This window comes from Jatropha curcas, chromosome 6, assembly GCF_041381405.1.
Source record: "Jatropha curcas cultivar XTBG-Jc1 chromosome 6, XTBG_Jcur_1.0, whole genome shotgun sequence".
Lineage (NCBI taxonomy): Eukaryota > Viridiplantae > Streptophyta > Magnoliopsida > Malpighiales > Euphorbiaceae > Jatropha > Jatropha curcas.
In genome coordinates this window covers 3230382-3249906 of record NC_143156.1, presented here as the reverse complement: position 1 = coordinate 3249906, position 19525 = coordinate 3230382, and the positions used below count along the sequence as shown (strand labels likewise).

The following is a 19525-nucleotide window of genomic DNA, read 5'->3' as shown; positions in this document are numbered from 1 at the left end:
ACTTTTAAATAAAAATTGATTTTTATAATAGAAGTAGTTTTTTAATAGTACTATCATCATACATTTAAGACCAACATGATAAAAAGGCTTTAAACTTATGCACTTCAGAATTCCAAAGGAAAAAAAAAAAAATCCAAACAAATACTATATGAGAAGGGGCCCATTCTCGTTCGACTAGGCTTGTATTTGGATTTTGGTTCGAGGCCTAAATAGGGAAATCCAAACGGCCCAAATAAGCCCACATCATGAGCACGAGCACGTCACGTGACCAAAAGGCGCGTAACCCGTGGACTGGAGAGTGGAGACCGTTTGTCATTCAAACTTCAAAGTGCAAACAAACCAAGAACACAGCAAAACGACAAAACCACCGAGACACAGTCACGCCGCAAGTGTTTCCCGTTTCCTCGTTCTGTTTCTGCCTTTTCGAATTTAAAATTATTATTATTTAATTACGAAAATATCCTTTATCATGTCTTTGGTCTGCATTTCTTTATTTCCTTCTTTCCATCTGTTCTCATGAAAATAGATGCTTTACTATACATTTTGAACTTAGCATTTTAATTTAAAATTATTTGAATCTCATTACATAATTTATTTTTATTTTTATTTTTAAATTTATTTGGACGTTAAATTTTTTTTGTAAACACTAGGAATCATTACTTTAGTTCTAGAACTTGAAAATAATATAATATTAATTCACAATTATAAATTAAAGATTATTAATAGTTATATTTTAATAATCTAAAATATTAAACTAAATAAATTTTTTACATTTTATTTACTAAAATTACAAATATTATAATAAAGTATTAAAAAAACATATTGAAGCAAATCTCAAGTGTTTTCTTTTGATTATTTATTATAATATTATTTTTAAGTTTAAAATAATTCCAGGCTAAAAATGTTTCCCCGGAACTTTGATTCTCCGCGTCCAAATCTTTAATTCCTTTTTTGTTCCTGCCCTGTTTCTCTGAGTCTCCCTGTAAAACGCCGTGTCGTTTTCAATCACAATCTCCACCAACACCACTTCCAATAATTCCAGTTCAAATTTGTCTCTCTCTGTCTCTCACACTCTCTCTCGTGGTTGGGGACGTGATTCCATATATTTGATCCTGCATTAATGTCTCTTGTGGTCGGTGACGTGATTCCATATTTGATCCTGTACTAATGTCGATCCTATCTATTTCTCTATTCTCTATCTCCGCCACTGATACAATCAAATCCTTACTCTTGGGTTTCACAAAATATAACTGAGTGATCTTATTCCATTTGATCCCAAAGATCTAATTTCTTGATTTCAATTCAATTCTTTATTTGATTTCTTTTCACCTCACTCTTTGTACTCAGGCTCTTCAAATATTAGGTTTTGTGTACTTTTCACGACTTTTGAATTCGAGTTTTGGTGGTGGGTATCTCTCAGTTTTTGTCACTGGTATCAATTTCACAAAAAACAATTAAATCTTTTTGGTGATTACTATACATGGGCCTTTTGAGTTTGTATCTGAAGGCTCCAAATTTTTTTGCATGAGTGAAAGGGCATTCTTTAGTCATTCAAATTAGAGCCTCTGGAGATTTTCTCCACCAAAAGAAATGGCAAGGCATAGAGGAGACAAGGAAGATGGACCAGATAGGCATATGGGTTTACTAAAATTGGTGCAAATATTATCATTTTTGGTTGTTTTTGTTGCTGGTATTATTATGGGCTTGGCTACAAGTTCTCATATCAACCAAATGTTTACTTCGCAAGCTAGGCTATTTTTCACCAGCAACATAGCTGCAACAAAAATCTCTGGCAATAACTGCACAATTGTGAGACCTTGCAAGAGGGTTGATTGTTTCAGTATGGAGACATTTCTTCATCCTAAGAACTTGACTCATAGGATGAAAGATGAGGAGCTTTTTTGGAGAGCTTCTTTGGTTCCAATCAAGGAAGAGTATCCCTTTGATAGAGTGCCTAAAGTGGCTTTCATGTTTCTGACTAGAGGGCCTTTGCCTATGTTGCCATTGTGGGAGAGGTTCTTTAGAGGCCATGAGAATTATTTCTCTATCTATTTACATACCCCTCGGAATTATGTGCTCAACGTTTCAATGGATTCTCCATTCTACAGAAGGCAGATTCCAAGCAAGGTATGAACTGTAACTTGTGGTTTTATTGTTTGGTTTATGTTTATTTTTGTTGATGCTAATAATACCGAGTTATATGCTGTTTCCTTGCTATTGGTAACAGGTACAAATGAAATGTTATGGTTTGTGTTGTATATTTCGTTCTTTCTTGATTGAGTTGGGTTAGTTTCATGCTTATGTTGCTAGCAATTGTATGAGTTATGGTTAAAGTAAACATCAATAAGCGAAGAATTATGTATGCAGTGAACTAGAACTTGAGTGGATTAGTAAAAAATTGTTTCGGAGAGAACTTGACGGGAGAAGTTGCTCGATTGATTGGGAGATCATCAATTGATATCATTTTAAAGCTAAGATTCTAAACTAACTGGACTGATATATTCTTTGATGGGACGGAGCATTTATAAGTTCTTATGCTAAACTTTAAGAATCTTCTTTATCTGTTTTCTCCTTCGAAAACTTTTTATAATTGCTGTTTGATGGGAGAAAGAATTGGTATTGAATCTCGTAGCCATCAATCAAAATTGTGTACAACCAGACTTACAGATATGTAAATGGATTATTTATCATCTCTCTCTGTGTCGGTACATATATGATATAAATGTGCATGTGCATGTGACCATGTATATGTATTTTTTCATCTATGGTACTGTTTATGTAAACAATTTGTTGAAGTTTTACAAATTATCTTTATCTGGAAGCAAACTTCTCCATGGGGTGTACTACTTAACATGAACACATATATTGTCCAACATGAGGAAAAGGAACAGATGTCTTAATTCAGACAAGTATATAGTACCAAGATTTACTCTCATGGCTCCATCGATGTACCGATGGTCATGAAACAAACTTTTTTGGAAAATATCTTTGTTTGCAACCAATTGGCACATTTCAAATTTGGCCATTTAAAGGGTAGAGCATGACATCATCCAAACTAATTGAAGATAAATTATGCAACTCCCAGCAACACTGAGCAATGGATTCATTGGAGTTAGATGAAGTCTTCCAATGACCACTCTCAAATGAATCAAATTTACTCCTTTAAATGTGCAAACCCGTGAATTTTAGAATCCAATTTTATGGTGGTATCAAATGTGAGTCTGGCTGCATTTGTAATTATTAATTGATCTTTAAATTTATATTGATAATAAGAGAGTTATAAGAAATATTGTCTATTATGTCTGGAATGTCATGGTTACTGGTAATATTTTTAGTTGGAACCCCTGTAGTGAATGAAACTACTTGTTTGTCATAGTCTCATAGAATATTCCACTACGAGTGGGAAGGGCTCCAATTGTTGCCGTTTTAGCTTTCTGTTGTGTGTTAAAAAGCATTTTTTTCCCTTCGATTGGGCAAAAGCTTTCCCCTGCAACTTTTTCTTGAAACTAGATGACTGTTGTAAGTGAAATGGTATCTTAGTTAATTGTATTTGGTATTTAATAATATTTTTTGATTCTCCCTTGTCTAGAATGTTGAATGGGGAACAGTAAAACTGGTTGATGCTGAGAAGCGCCTTCTAGCCAATGCCCTGCTGGACTTCTCAAATGAGCGGTTTGTTCTTCTCTCCGAGAGTTGCATTCCGATCTACAATTTCCCAACTGTCTACAAGTATCTTATTGGTTCTGAACATAGCTTTGTTGAGTCATATGATGAACCGACCCGCTATGGACGTGGCCGCTACAACCGTAACATGTTTCCTGATATTCAACTCTATCAGTGGAGGAAGGGTTCTCAATGGTTTGAGATCCAACGAGCTCTGGCTGTTTATGTTCTTGCAGACACCAAGTACTATTCTATCTTCAAGAAATATTGCAAGCCTGCCTGTTATCCTGATGAGCATTATATTCCAACTTATCTGAACATGTTTCATGGGCCACTTAATTCGAATCGCACTGTGACATGGGTTGATTGGTCGGTGGGGGGTCCGCATCCAGCAACATACTGGGGAATTAATGTTACAGAAAGTTTTATACAGTCTATTCGGAATAACGAGACACAGTGTTCATATAATTCAGAAATGACATCTGTTTGTTACCTCTTCGCCCGAAAGTTTCATCCAAGTGCACTGGAGCCCTTGCTCAACCTTACCTCAACGGTAATGGAATTTTGATTTTGATTTTCTTTTCTTGGTAGAGGTACAATATCAATCATATAGTGCTACTAGACATTCAAAGGGTTGCTGTCGTAGCCCTTCAAAAAGAGATTTTTTTTTTCTGGCACAATTGTACAGTTAGTGTTTTATAGGCCATTGAGTCATTGATGATTGAGGGTATTGCTATTTGTTGAACAAATTTTGAGAGAGGCAACAAGTTGGAAACTTTGCCCTGAGATCATTTTGATTTATGTTCTGGTAGTTTTGGTATGAGGAAAGTTTTGCAGATGTATTAGTTAATAGTTCCCCATTGCTTTCTAGAACATACCGTGTTAATAACAAGTCTTACAACCTTGTAAAGCTGTGATAATGTTTTTCAGGGTAATTTTGAGTCCTGTTCTCAAAAGCAATTTTAAAAAAAATGAGCATAGAAATTAGTTACGTGTGTATATATATATATATATACACTTAGTAGAATAAAATAATTTAGCCTATTCAGCTTGATAAGATAAAACTGATTTTGCCATTTAATGTTTTGGAGTTTTAAGGATTTTACAATCTGAGTAGGGTTATTGATTGTTGAAGCTCAAACATAAAATCATTAATTAAATATAAAATGGAGATGAAATGTAATTACATTTTTTAATGGTGGTTCAATTTGAGTTACGATTTTGCACTCATTCTTCAGTGTGGAATATTTCACCACATGGGCTAAAATGCGAATGAAGAGCAAAATATGACTTGAAGGATACATCACTGTCTCAACAGTCAAATGACAAATAGTACAGTTTGTTTCATTTCTTCAATTAAAGCCAAATCAAAGCTAACAACTTCAAATCGCAATATAACCATATAAATCGTGTTCCCACAATCCTGCATTTCCTCCAAAAACTAGGAATTATTTCACAAAGAAAGAAAAATCACCTGTTGAAATACACACTAAAATATCTAACTGAAGGTGGCAGTACAAACATCTACAAGTTTACAAAGAATTGCACATAGGAGCTCCAACATTCAGCAACTGTCCCAAAGATATATATTTTTTCCATTAAAATTCATATTTCCAATGAAAAATATCATGTGGCAAATTACAAAAATTAATTTATCTATTGCATAGGATGGATGCATAAATGTGTCAGAAATAAAAAATCAGCACATGAAAAGGCCAAACATTCTATTTGATCATTTTGTTCGAAAGTATCAAACAGCTGCCCGCAGGTGACTTTCTTGCCGTTCAAGGGGTCCTGATGAATGTTGCTCCGACATTTCTGGGGGACTATTTGGTTGATATCCCATATCAAACTAAAACATAGATGAAAGATACAAGTCAGGAAATAGTGCTAATTAACCATTATCTAATATAGAAAAAATAAAAAGAACAAAAGGGACTTTACCCTTGAAATACATATCAATATTCATCAATACCCTGCCATATAAGCCCAAAATCCCCCCATTCAAAGAAAACAAAGGGAAAATAAATTGAAAATCAAAGTTTTTTAAAAAAAGGGGGAAAGAAAAGAGGATCATCTAAAATTTGTAGGAAACCTATTAAGCATCTATATTCCTTCTGAATGCAACTCAGGTCGTCCTAACTTACTAAATTCTTAATAAGGTTCCCAAGCAAATTATACACAGTAAAACAACTTCAGAGTTCAGATACATGCATACTACCCCAAAGACTTAAATATATGCATAATTACCAAAAAAAAAAAAAAAAACTAAGACAAGACAGATCTGAAAAAATGGTTAGTAGACTAAAAAAGAAAATTGCTTCTAAGGTTTTAATGGTCTACCTTGCATGCATTTTTCTCCCATGTCAGAACATATTAATTTCATAGTTTGTCTAATGTTTCCCATCTATCTTAAAAACTCAATGCCATAACCTATCATCTACTAACAATTTCTATATGATGCAAAACCCTACGAGATTCAAAGCCAAGCTACAAAATGAACGTTCTCATTTTTTATATATCATTACAGAATAATCTATTTTTGGAGATATCTTCTAAAGGTTAGTGTATTGCTATGTCTCAAATATTTCTTAATATGAAATTGCCTTGAATTTTGCTAGGTTCCAAATGCTACCTGTCTTGAAATTTGCCTGGATTCGGATGGTTGATGTCCGGCCATATATGTAGTTCCTGATGACTGCTCTCCTCTCATTTGAGAGGACCATGATTGCTGGTGTCCTCCCATCTGATATGACCTAGATGGCTGGTGTCCTCCTGTCTGAGAAGACCATGATGGCTGGTGCTCTCCTGTCCGAGAGGACCATGATGGCTGGTGCTCTCCCGTCCGAGGGGACCATGATGGCTGGTGTTCTCCCGTCCGAGAGGACCATGAGGGCTGGTGCCCTGCCATTTGATAAGGTCTCAATGGCTGCTGTCCTGCAATATCATTAGAGGCTAATGGCTGCTGTCCTGCAATTTGATAAGGTCTTGATGACTCTGGTCCTGCAATATTATGGGAGGCAAATTGATGCTGCTCTCTCATCTGGGAAGGTAATTGTGGCTGATGTCCTCCTCTTTCGGAAGACCATGATGCTGGCTGTCCCATTTGAGGAGACTGTGATAACTGCTGCCCTGGAATTTGATGAGACCCTGATGGCTGCTGTCCTGCAGTTTGATAAGGTCTTGATGGCTCTGGTCCTGCAATATTATTGGAGGCAAATGGCTGCTGCTCTCTCATCTGAGAAGGTAATTGTGGCTGATGTCCTCCTCTTTCAGAAGACCATGATGATGGCTGTCTTGTTTGTAGAGACTGTGATAACTGCTGCCCTGGAATTTCACGAGGCCATGATGGCTGCTGTCCTGCCATTTGATGAGGCCATGATGGTTGCTGTCCTGTCACTTGAGGTGGTCCTGATGGCACTTGGCCTGTCATTTGCTGGTAACTATATGGCTGTTGTCTTGCCCCTTGAGGTTGACCTGACACAGCTTGTCCAGGAGATGAAAATGGCCCTGCTGGCTGCTCTCTAGCAATTTGGGGAGATCCCCAAGGCATTCGAGGTTGCCTTTGTGCACGAGGGGGTCCTGAAGTGTTCTTCCATCTATTTTCATCAAAAACTCCCTCAATTACTTCACTCTGTCCAGCATTTGTAAATACCTCAATTACAAATTCCTTTAAAGCAGGAGGAACACCAACACCATATCTCATCATTTGCTCCAGTATATCCTTGCACTTGTCATATGCAGATGCGCTGCAGAGCCCTCTGACCACAACATCATAAACAGAGGGGTCTGGTTTTGGATCTCTGTCACTCATTGTTCTCAAAATTTCAGCACTCTCCACTGCCTTACCATTCTTAATCAACTCTCCAAACACCCTTATCCCATAACTTGCCACCACCCACAAATTTTCCTGCACCATTTTTTGTAACAACCTTAGAGCATCGTCAATCCTCTCAGCCTTGAGATATGCATCAATCAACGTTCTATAACTTGTGACATCTGGGGACAAGGACCTGGACGACAATTCTTTGAAGTACTCCTCTGCCTTTGACAACATCTCCTTCTCACAGAACCGCATTATAATGTTATTATACCCTGCAACATCCATTTGAAAAGGTTTTGATCCAGGTTTTGTCCCTGCCTTCTTAAACATAACAATTGCCTCATCAAACTTCCCTTCCTTAAAACACTCATTCACCATGATATTAAAAGTTTCAGAATTTACACCTTGGCCAGTTGGCGGGGTATGGTTATCCAACATTTGTTCAAACAAAGCCATAGCTGTCTCTTTTTTTCCATACCTAACCAGAACCTCCAAAAGGGCATTTCCAGTTGGAACTGGAATCTTCAATTTCTTATCCAGAAACGTCTTATAATTCTCCATAGCCTCCTTATCCTTCCCTTGCTTAAACCACCAGTCCATAAATGTTGCATTAATAGTTGCATCATACCACTGGCACCTCTCAGTTAACTCACTAAAAAACTCATTTGCCTTCTCCAAATTCCCCAAATCTAAAAACCCTTTAATCACATTATTATAAACCAAAGAATCTGCCCCGTGCCCTTTATTCAACATTTCTCTCAACAAATCCACTGCTTCCTCAATTCTACCAGCATCAATCAACCCTTTAGTCAAATGCTTATACGTAACTGAAGAAGGACCAAACGGAGCAGTAGCAATTATATGCCTATAAATTTCAAGCGCAGTATCCACTCTCCCTTCATCGCAGTGCGCGTTAATCAAATTATTATACGAAACGACATTAGGAACAATATCATGCTGTTCAAAAAAATACTTAAACAACGCAATTGCATCATTATACCGTTTTGCCCGATACATAGCAGCGATGATCGCATTACAGGTGAAGACAGTAGGGCGAGTTCTGGTGTAAACGGCGTTACGAGCGAGAAGAGATGCATTATCGAGATCGAAGGCACGGATTAGGGATTGCACTCGATTGTGGAGATTAAGGCGTGGGCCCACTAAAGCGCTGGTGGAATCTGGGAGACGAGGCGCGTTAGGGTCCCGAGGCGGAGGGTAAGGATTGCGTTGAAGCGCATGCAGTGGAGGTTCGATGCGGAGGCGGCGCTTACGTCTTCTGCGTTCCGCTGCTGCTTCCTCGGCTGAAGAGAAGGCGAAGGTGCGAGATGAGGGGAGGAGAGGGGATGAGAAAATAGAGTTTGAGTTAGAGGTTTGGGAGGTGGTATTAGTTGGAGAGACTGTGAGGTGGTAGAGGGCTCTAATTAGAGGTTGATAGGTGGTGGTAGCGGCAGAGGAGCGGCGAAGAAGGCGGTAGACAGACATCTTTGGATCGTGTGAGAAGGTAGAGAAAGGAGAAGCAGAGCGACAGAAAGCTTAAACCCTAGAGAGGATTTAAGGGAAGTGGAACTGGGAATAAGTTCAGTTTAATATGCGAAATTCTGTAAACGACTTGTCGTGGGTTTTCAAAGTGGATATATTTGGTTTTATGCTTGGTCATGGAAGCGCCAGTGATGTGCTTCAACCTTCACTTTGGACTTCCAATAAACTGAACCATATATAAACGACAAATTTTAGATTAATAAAACAGTCACTTTGAATGCCAATAATATTAATCAAACGATCAAAAGACGTCCGGCGATTTCTTGCATTTGACCTCGTGGTAGTTTGTTTTATGGTCCTATACATTTGAAACGACGAGTAATCTATTTTAGAGAAAGAAGTAAACTTCACCATAAGAAAAAAAAAAAAAGATCAATTACATTTTCAACATCAAAATATATTTACAGCATTCAAAAGTAATATCAACAATTAAAAAAAAATTACAAAAGAAAACTATTCATACATTAGGAATGTCTACCATTTTCAGTTTAATATGCGAAACGATATCTCGCTGGTTGTAGTTTAACATATCATTACGGCCGTGTCAAATCGGTCCTTCATGAAACGAATATTTACTGTTCTGTGAACGACTTGTCGTGGGTTTTCGAAGTGGATATATTTGATTTTGTGCTTGGTCATGGAAGTGCTAATGATGTGCTTCAACCTTCACTTTGGACTTCCAAGAAACTGAACTATATATAAATGACAAATTGTAGGTTAATCAAATAGTCACTTTGGTTGCTAATGTTATTAATCAAACGATCAAAAGGCATCCGGTGATTTCTTGCATTTGGCATCGTGGTAGTTTATTTTATGGTCCTATACATTTGAAACGACAAGTAGTCTATTTTCGAGAAAGAAGTAAACTTCACCACAAGAAAAAAAAAGAAGATCAATTTACATTTTCAACATCAAAATATATTTACACCATTCAAAAGTAATATCAACAATTAAAAAAAAATTACAAAAGAAAACTATTCATACATTAGAAATGTTTGCCATTTTCAGTTTAATATGCGAAACGACATCTCGCTGACTACAATTTAGCATATCATTACAGCCGTGTCAAATCGGTCCTTCATGAAACGAATATTTACTGTTTTATGAACGATTTGTCGTGGGTTTTCAAAGTGGATATATTTGGTTTGTGCTTGGTCATGGAAGTGCTAATGATGTGCTTCAACCTTCACTTTGGACTTCCAAGAAACTGAACGATATATAAATGACAAATTGTAGGTTAATCAAACAGTCACTTTGGATGCTAATGTTATTAATCAAACGATCAAAAGGCATCCGATGATTTCTTGCATTTGGTCTCGTGGTAGTTTATTTTATGGTCCTATACATTTGAAACGACAAGTAGTTTATTTTCGAGAAAGAAGTAAACTTCACCACAAGAAAAAAAAAAGATCAATTTACATTTTCAACATCAAAATATATTTACACCATTCAAAAGTAATATCAACAATTAAAAAAAGATTACAAAAGAAAACTATTCGTACATTAGGAATGTCTGCCATTTTCATTTTAATATGCAAAACGACATCTCGCTGGCTGCAATTTAGCATATCATTACGGCCGTGTCAAATCGGTCCTTTATGAAACGAATATTTACTGTTCTATGAACGACTTGTCATGGGTTTTCGAAGTGGATATATTTGGTTTTGTGCTTGGTCATGGAAGTGCTAATGATGTGCTTCAACCTTCACTTTGGACTTCCAAGAAACTGAACGATATATAAACAACAAATTATAGGTTAATCAAACAGTCACTTTGGATGCTAATGTTATTAATCAAACGATCAAAAGACATTCGGTGATTTCTTGCATTTGGCCTCGTGGTATTTTATTTTATAGTCCTATACATTTGAAACGACAAGTAATCTATTTTAGAGAAAGAAGTAAATTTCACCACAAGGAAAAAAAAAAAAAAAAAGATCAATTTACATTTTCAACATCAAAATGTATTTACACCATTCAAAAGAAATATCAACAATTAAAAAAAAAATTACAAAAGAAAACTATTCATACATTAGGAATGTCTGCCATTTCCCTACTGATGAACATGTCTCAACCTGTTTTGAGATATTTTCGCCACCTAAAAACTGTATTGATGGTGTGTATAAATATGTGTTGCTGTCAATGAATTTGACCACCAACTTCCATCTGATGCCCAGTTGAAGGCCTTGATGAAAAAATAATAACAATAAATTCAATTACTAGTTTGGTTTGCTGGTGGTTGAAATGGATCAATCCAACATTTGTCTTCCTTTACAGCATTCTTCCATCTCTTCCGGAATATCTGCATTTCTTCAGAGGACTGTCTTCGTACCTGTATAACCATCACTCAGTTAATAACAATAATTCAATAAACAAGTTACAAGTAAGTCCAAATGAGCTGATATGGTCCAATGCAGAGACTGTAAATAGTGGGTTCTATTCTACAGTTTGTACCAAACAAGAACATAGCTTATTTGTAGAAGAAAATAAGAATAATCAAACCAACATACCTCAACTCTTTTATCAGCTATGTGGCTCTGCAGAGGTCCCTGCAATACCGATGAGATGAACATTTATTATTTATTGATAAAGAATAGTCTAACACAATGCTCGTGTGTGTGTGTGTGTATACATGTATGTATGTATGCGTGTATTGTTGAGTAACTTAAGTTCGAGTTCTTCTCACTGGAAATATGAATTTGCATATCGGAATGAGAATTTGACTGCACAAATGAGCCAATAACATACTGAGATGAACAGACCAAAAATTTTCTAATGTTTTGATATTCAATAAGAATGTGAAAGAATTTGACTTGGTTGACAAAAAAACTTTTAGCTAAGCCATAGCACAGTTATGCAATTGTTTCTGCTGCCAATTCAATACAAGGACTGACCTCAGTTCCATTGAAGACACCAAGAGTTGAAAGACCCATATGAACTATGTACTGGGAATCAACCACACCAACATTTTTCGTTCGATCACCCTACAAAAAGATAGAGTATTACATGTATGGTTAAGGGAATTATAAAAGGAAATTGACAGGATGTGGAAGTTCACCTGTGCACAATAACCAAGCTGCAAATCCAGGCCCCATGCATGGATCAAGTCATTCTGTACAGGTGAAAGATCTTTAGATAAAGATTATTGCGAATGCAGACATTATGTGTAGATGATAGTGCAAATAGGCTCTATTTACCAAGTAAGTGAGATATTTGATTCATTATAAATTATATAGTCGAGCACCAAACTACAAGAAATGTAAGTTTAACAGGAAAAGGAAGTTTTCCAAATCATTATTTAACAGAATGCTGCCATGTAGCAGTAATCACACATTAGTATCACATTGTGGTTGAGTTTCTAATATAATATAGGTGGCTAAGTACTGATTAATGATCTTGAAAATGCTCAAATGCGAGTACCACCCATCGGATTCCAATGTCAAAAACTTTGGTCAGACACAAACTATACCTGGATCATGTACCAAACACATCGCCAGGCTGCCCTTGAGAAGACAGGTGCCATCATTTCCACCCAACTGCATTGTAAGGCTTTACTTTCAGTAATACAAACCTTCTCTTTTCAAACTAATAAAATAGAAATGCTATACAATAATTTCATAATCAAAATTACAATACAGTGTTGGTCAGCATTACCCTATGCAAGGAGGAGAAGTGCTGTTGTCATAACACCTTCCACTGCCTTTAAATTTATACATCCTTCTGTTAAAAAGTAATAACTAGTCAAACTCAAATATAACTTAGTCCAAAAGTTTTTCTTTATTCAGAAAAGATAAATCTGTAAGGGTGCATAATTAATTTGCAGAATAAATAAATAAAAATCACAAGCACATGTGCAGAAAAAATATACCATCTTTATGTTAAAAAAAAAAAAAAAAAAAAAAAAAAAGAACTTTCTCACTAAAAGCACAATTGGGTCCATGCTTTTCTGTATCTAAGACAAATTTGAACCAGACCAATTATCGTGCCTCAGTTACTTTATGAAAAGTTTTTATTAAAATACTCACATATAAAGTTTTGATTGAAAATTCACATTTTTTAATGGGCAGTATTTTAAATTTAAAATGGTCTACGCAAGCACAAGTTTCATGAACTCTCCATTTTGCACAAAAAAGAAGAGTTATTGTCCTTAACTCTCTCAGAAGGAAACCTAAATTATATATTGAGGTGGAAAATAACAAATGTGAAGAAGAAAAGAAGAAGAAGTTCAAGTTTAGCAATAATTCACAGAATGTGAAACTCGGATAATACTGAAAACCAGCCACCATAAACATAATTAGGCGTAATTGAAATTTTGTTAAACTCTTGTACTTTTTAACTCATCAGTTGTGAAAGCATGAAGGTCCTAGAAGCAAACAAGTAACAAATAAAACATATCAAAAATCCAAGCAAATAAAGAGGCCAAAACAATTTAATTAAAATAGTCACATCCCCTTCAATTGCAAAATTCATTTACAATATCTTTCGTCTAGAGAAGAAAATATTGTTAGTGAAATTGATGACGTCTCCAAAGCTTGTAGAATTTCAAACAGTAAATCACACTGACCTGTGGACCCTTGATTTTGGTTGACGTGCAGTAATTGGATGATACACCGCCGACTTGGCAGGATCAAGGGCTGGTTGTGATATTTCTAGTCCCTCGTCCTTGACGATAGACAGATATCTGGCAAGGAGTTATTGGGCTACATGAAGTAGTACTACAAACATTGAAAAGCAGTACTATTTCAGAATCGCAAAACATGCATACCGTCTTGGATTAAAATTCTCAACTCCAATGTCTTCATCCCAAAGAAATATATAAGTATACTCGGCAACTATATCTGGGTGCAGGAACCGTTTTGCAAACCACCTAGCCAATCAAAGAAATGTTCCTTTGATATTAGGATAAAATTAACATAAGCTTGTACAAACCACAAGAACATTACAACTGTGCAAATCTTGATCTGTGCCCCTTGAACACAGAAAAACATAAATGTGCTGGTACTGTGAAAACCAAGAATCTAACAATAATCATTTTTGGTTGGTCAAACTTACCATTTTGTTTGATTCACTGCAGATACATGAATAGCATGGTCACTCCATGGCAGCTCCCGCCATCCATCCACATTTCCATCATAATGGAAAAGCATCACAACAAAATCACTCAAAGGAAACTGCAAGACAATAATAAATTTCAGACACAATTATAGTGACAAAATTCTGTTAAAAAAATATAATTGGAAAATTTTCAAAGCCTAAAAGTTGGCAAGGATTGACTACCACCTTCTTAACAATTTGGTCCACTACTTGTTTTTGCTTAATTCCAACTGCAAGAGCTAATAAGCTTTTTGAAGGCTTTGGCTTGTTCTAGCACCCAGAGAGAACTGTATAAGGGTTAAGAGAGAGAATTTCAAGCAAGAAACTATAAATGTCCTAGAAGCTATACATGGATCATCTAGCAGGAAAAAAGCAAATACATAGTCCTTCAGTAATAAGGACCCAATTCAAGTGCCATAAAATCATATGAAATCAAAAGATTATCTCATGCAATTCAAGTTCCTTATATCATGGGTTATGTACCATGATGACACCTATACTCACATCTTCCACAGAATTGTTCCATAGGGACCGCATTTCGAAGTCCGACGTTTTTCTGACAATTCCTTGGGGCAATGACTCGCTTCCAGAAGGCCTGCAATGATCCTAAGCAGAATAAATTGGAGATCAGAAACAAAAATATACATGAATTTACTGACCGTGCTCCAATGTATTTTTCACATTAAATTTTTAGTAAAAGAGCAAACCTTGCATTTATTAGATTTTATATTCTGCATTGGCTCAATAACTTGCCATCCTTTTAAGCCCTGCACGAATAATTTCCAGCACAAAATCATTATAGAATAGTTGTTGGTGGTCTACAACTAAGGCTACATCAGTTGCTGCCAAGTGCTAAGAGTTTGCATTTTGGTTGCTCTTTATACAAAATGGGAAAAAATTCAAGGTGTTTCAAATTTCTACAAGATCAAGTTCTTTAAACCTTAGGAATGGAATTACAATTTCAAAGCTCTATTTTTTATTTGAATACTCTACAATTTCATTTCATTTATAGTTCAACTTTACAATCAATAACATCAGTACACAGTTTCTGACAAAAACAAAGGTCTGAAATCTGAAATAAAAACTAAAAATTTCAGGAATAAAACTACTACCACAATTTTCTTTTATTTTAGTAACATAAGCAAATTAAGATTCTCTTACATGAACAAAAAATTGTCATGTCAAGCCAAAAGATCCAAGTCCACCAAAAAAACAACATCTATAACATCCAGTTCAGCAAAAGCGAATTTCAAAACTAAGGGATCGAAAAAACCAGATACATACTTCTTTATATTCCTTTCCAAAGAATGAACTGCTAATGAAGTAAACAGTGCAAATTAAGGAAGCCAAACAGAAGAGAGTCCAAAGGCATGATCTGCTCTTAGGATCCGATGGTGCAGAAACCTGAAAATTTATAATCACGTGTTATTTGCACAGCAAGGAGATCGAAATGTGAATGGCCACAAAGGAAACATAAGCAGGGGGGAAATGCAAAGATAAGCAAAAAAATGTCCAAAAATTACAAGGACTCTTCTACATGCAATTAATGCATTTGATATCATATCCTAGGGAAACAGGAAAATCTATCAATATAGACACTCAAAATAATATCTTATGGATTTTACTGTGTCGTCCGGATATCAAACCGCAACCCAGAACGCATTCAGCAAGCTATTAACTATTGAGGACCCATATGAATAAATCCACAAATGAACCAAAAAGTCGCAATCTTTGGAGATGACTACTTTATCAACTCGAGATTCAAGCATTTAGAAACTCCAAAAGTTACATTGCAAAAGCACTGCCCACTAACTTGAAACTGTCAAAAACTTATGAGTTATAGAAATTTATTTTCATTAAAATATATGAATTAGTATTTTTTTTATATAAATTTAAGCCATAAACCCCTCAACGCCACAAATTAATGAAAATTCAGCAAAATATTCATTTTAAAAAAAAAAAAAGAGAAAATCCAATAAATGACCTTAAAAGAATCCAAAAACTGACAAAATATAAGCACTTACAGAAGTGGCGAAAGAAATGCAGGAAGGATTTTAAAAATAATTAATTCCTTTGGTTTCTGCTCTCTCTCTCTCCCTCTTGCTGGTGGAGACAACAGACTCGCACTTTTCGAAACCAAAAACAAACAGAAACTCAAAGAGCCAATTTTTTCGAATTACTTCAGTTTTCCTCTGTTTTCTAATCAGCCAAACAGAAGAACAGAGAAATGATGTTTCAGTCTGAGAAAAGGTAAAATAAAATTCCTTCTTCCTTTGTTATCCCCATAATTATGATAAAGCAAAGTTAAAACAACCATCATTAATCACTCTACAACGATAAGAAACAAAAAAAAAAAAAAAAAAAGGACAGGAGCAGCTAATCAAGTTCATAAACAATAAAGCACAATCCTTTAAGAAAAATTCAAAAGCAAAAAGAAAAACTCAAACATACCCACAAACCAACCAACCCATATACAATAAAGAGAAAGAGAAAGAGAAAGAGCTTACACAACTGAAAGACTTCATCTTGCAGAGATAATGGAAATGGAGATGAAAAGTAAAAGAAATAAAGTATGCATTCATCAACTAACAACATAAAAGGCCAAAAGGAAGAGGAAAGGGCAAAAGGACATTTTTTATTTTTTTAAGAGTTAAATCAACTTAAGACAGAAGCCTTGTGTGTTTGGATAAAGCAAAGAATCGTAAGTGTATAAGAGAAAGTTGATGAGAGAAAGCAAAGCTATAAAGGTCAAAGAAAAGGAGAGAATGTCAAAAGAGAAAAAAGGAAGGGAACCTCATGGGTTGGTCCCTAAACGGTGACGTTATAGCAAAGGAATAGCCAAACAAATGAACCCAAAAGTTCAAAAAACAAAATTATGAGATAAACTATAAATTTGGTCTTTTTTTAAAAAAAAAGGAATAAAAATTTGGTTAGTTAACTAGTGGTTTAATGTTCTATAAAATGAATATTCTCTAAAAATTATATTTTTTATTAATTTAATTGAATTCTCAATTATAAAATTAAATATTTTCAAATTCCCATAATCAAAATTTTATTATTTAAATTTTGAATTTCACCATTAAAATCTCTCGAGTAAAAAAAAAAAAAAGTGGTGATTCTGATACATTATTGATGGAACTTTTTTAAAAAAGATATGAATAGATAAGATCAATATTCAATTATAAAAAAATGTGAAAATATACGTATAAATTAACAAAAACTTTACTAGTATTATATATTCTATAAGAAAATAATTCTTGAAAAATTAATTATAATATTAAATGAATAAAATTCGAAATCATTTTATACTTTTGAAGACAATTCTAATTTATTTTGGCTATTAAACTTCTCTACAAATAAAAAAAGCAATTTTTTTGGAAAGTAAAAATTATTGATACAAAGGAGTAAATATACAAATAAATAATCTATAAATGAATGAATAAATTTTATTAGAATTCTATATATTCTTTTATTCCATAAAAAAAGCAATAGTTTAACTTTCACATATATTAATAAAATATAGTTAAAAATTTATTAAGATTCTATAATAATCAGTTGTATTTATAATTTTTTTAAGTTAAAATAATATTTTCTTTTATATGTAAAGGAGAAAATCAATGGGACTATACTTATTTTTTTATTATTAAATACGTTTAATTATTTTAAAAATAATTTAAAATAAGTGGGAAACACGCGAGAGAATGATTGGCGGGAGTAGAAAGTACTGAGAACTCGCTTTCCTTTTGATACAGGTGGCTTTTAGTGGTCCCACTAGAAACATGACCTGAAAGCCCCATTTCTTTTGTTGATTCTCATTTAAAATAATTAAAAACGTTTGTTAATATTTGGGAAGAGTATAAATGAAGAATTTTGTTAGTTGTCAAGTCTCTATAGAAGAGAATATTATATTGGCATTTATAGTTGTATACAGCTTAATTAAATATTATGGAGTATTAAATAAGCTAACCTAAATAATCATATTAATAATTACTAATATAGGTAATTATTATTTTTTTTGGTATTATTATAGTTATTTGATAGTATAAGGTTAGCTGGTGCTTTTGTAAATAATAAAATTAATAATTCCAAAATTTTATACTTATTCATGAATGAATTTTATAATATTTATGAAATTAATTAATTTGATGAATAATGCACTTGCAAATTTGATGCACGCAGATGTTTATTCATGTGTAAAATCTATTAATCCTAAAAGAAATTTTCACTCATTCATTTTATCATGGAAATTGAGTTTATACATTCAATTTTTTAAATTATATTTATTATATGATCTGAAATAGTTATAATTCAGTTAGTTATACGAGGAATGGAAAATCATAGTATTTTTTTGAACTTCGTGCTGTGTAAACCATATTCGACAACAACTTTTTTAAGTAAAATGCTAAATGCTACTTTTTATGATGTTCATTAATATAGTATTTGAACTATTTTTTGGAGGTTAAGACAACGTTTTATAAAATGTTCAAATCACCTCAGTTTCATTAAATTGAATTAAAAAATTATTTAAAAATACGAGTCAATTACAAATTAAAAATTGAAATTAAATTATACAAATGGCTATTGACAGGCAACTGAATCAAATATCCTACACATACAAGCAAGCACGATCAGGGCACAACTTTTATCATGGCCATTGTTCATTTGTTTTATTTAATTTAGGGTTTGCAATAGGTCGGTTTTGATTGATAAAATAAAAAATTAATTATATTTTTTAAATTGAAATTGAAACCAAATTATATACAGTATTAAACTAAATCGACTGAATTTGGTATAATTTTTAGACAATTTTACTTTATTTTTCTAAGAATAATTCAAAAATTATTATTTTGTTCTTTACACGTTTATATAGATATGTACCGGTAAATACTGATTAAATCGAAATAGATAAGAGAGATCATATAATATATATGTGACTGACAAAAGTTAAAAGGATTTATAATTATAAATTATCAAACTGGTCAAAATTTTTTTTTTCTGGAGTAAAAAATTGTTTCTAATTTTTCTATGTTTTTGTAGTATTGCCATTAAAAAAAAAAATATCGGACCATAAAAATTGATAAAAAAAGTTAAGATTTATTAGCATTTGAGACATTTGAAAAAAAATGATTAACTTTTATTAATCTAAATTTATATATCTTGAAAATTAATAAGAAATTATGCATCAAACCGAATTGAGAATTGATTATCTCAAATAAAATAAATGAATATTGGAAAAAACGAGGCAAAAACTTCGGAAGCTACTCTTATCAGAGCCAGGTTTCGATCCTGGGACCTGTGGGTTATGGGCCCACCACGCTTCCGCTGCGCCACTCTGATTGTTGATTTATTTTACAAACAATTATATTGATATAGATTGATCAGTGAGACTTTCCATTTACCTCGTGCT

The 19525-nt window shown here is 33.9% G+C and overlaps 3 protein-coding genes and 1 non-coding gene across 7 annotated transcripts; 1 reads left to right on the top strand and 3 right to left on the bottom strand.

The window, feature by feature from the left end:
* Positions 1 to 929: 929 nt before the first annotated feature.
* On the top strand, positions 930 to 4513 carry LOC105629705 (Core-2/I-branching beta-1,6-N-acetylglucosaminyltransferase family protein). The gene is made up of 2 exons (XM_012211339.4): positions 930 to 2127; positions 3590 to 4513. Exons 1-2 carry the CDS (start codon positions 1591 to 1593, stop codon positions 4229 to 4231), a joined length of 1179 nt encoding a protein of 392 aa, XP_012066729.1. The 5' UTR covers positions 930 to 1590; the 3' UTR covers positions 4232 to 4513.
* Positions 4514 to 5235: 722 nt separating this feature from the next.
* Positions 5236 to 9059, bottom strand: GRP23 (glutamine-rich protein 23). The gene is made up of 2 exons (XM_012211338.4): positions 6299 to 9059; positions 5236 to 5515 (listed from the first exon to the last, which is right to left on the bottom strand). Exons 1-2 carry the CDS (start codon positions 8966 to 8968, stop codon positions 5414 to 5416), a joined length of 2772 nt encoding a protein of 923 aa, XP_012066728.3. The 5' UTR covers positions 8969 to 9059; the 3' UTR covers positions 5236 to 5413.
* Positions 9060 to 10943: 1884 nt separating this feature from the next.
* LOC105629703 (uncharacterized) lies at positions 10944 to 16845 on the bottom strand. 4 transcript variants are annotated; one of them, XM_020677640.3, is made up of 15 exons: positions 16626 to 16841; positions 16143 to 16317; positions 15403 to 15522; positions 14826 to 14885; positions 14623 to 14724; positions 14305 to 14388; positions 14077 to 14195; positions 13790 to 13891; positions 13589 to 13705; positions 12679 to 12744; positions 12494 to 12560; positions 12083 to 12136; positions 11919 to 12008; positions 11535 to 11573; positions 10944 to 11356 (listed from the first exon to the last, which is right to left on the bottom strand). In XM_020677640.3, exons 4-15 carry the CDS (start codon positions 14853 to 14855, stop codon positions 11237 to 11239), a joined length of 990 nt encoding a protein of 329 aa, XP_020533299.1. In that variant the 5' UTR covers positions 14856 to 14885; positions 15403 to 15522; positions 16143 to 16317; positions 16626 to 16841; the 3' UTR covers positions 10944 to 11236. The 4 variants fall into 4 exon arrangements, with proteins under 4 accessions (XP_020533299.1, XP_012066726.1, XP_012066727.1 ...); XM_012211336.4 differs by lacking the exon at positions 16143 to 16317 and having other exon boundaries at positions 16626 to 16845; XM_012211337.4 differs by lacking the exon at positions 16143 to 16317 and having other exon boundaries at positions 14623 to 14713; positions 16626 to 16842.
* A 2538-nt stretch (positions 16846 to 19383) lies between these two features.
* On the bottom strand, positions 19384 to 19455 carry TRNAM-CAU (transfer RNA methionine (anticodon CAU)). The gene has a single exon. It is a non-coding gene; the product is annotated as a tRNA-Met (tRNA).
* Between the last annotated feature and the right edge of the window lie 70 nt (positions 19456 to 19525).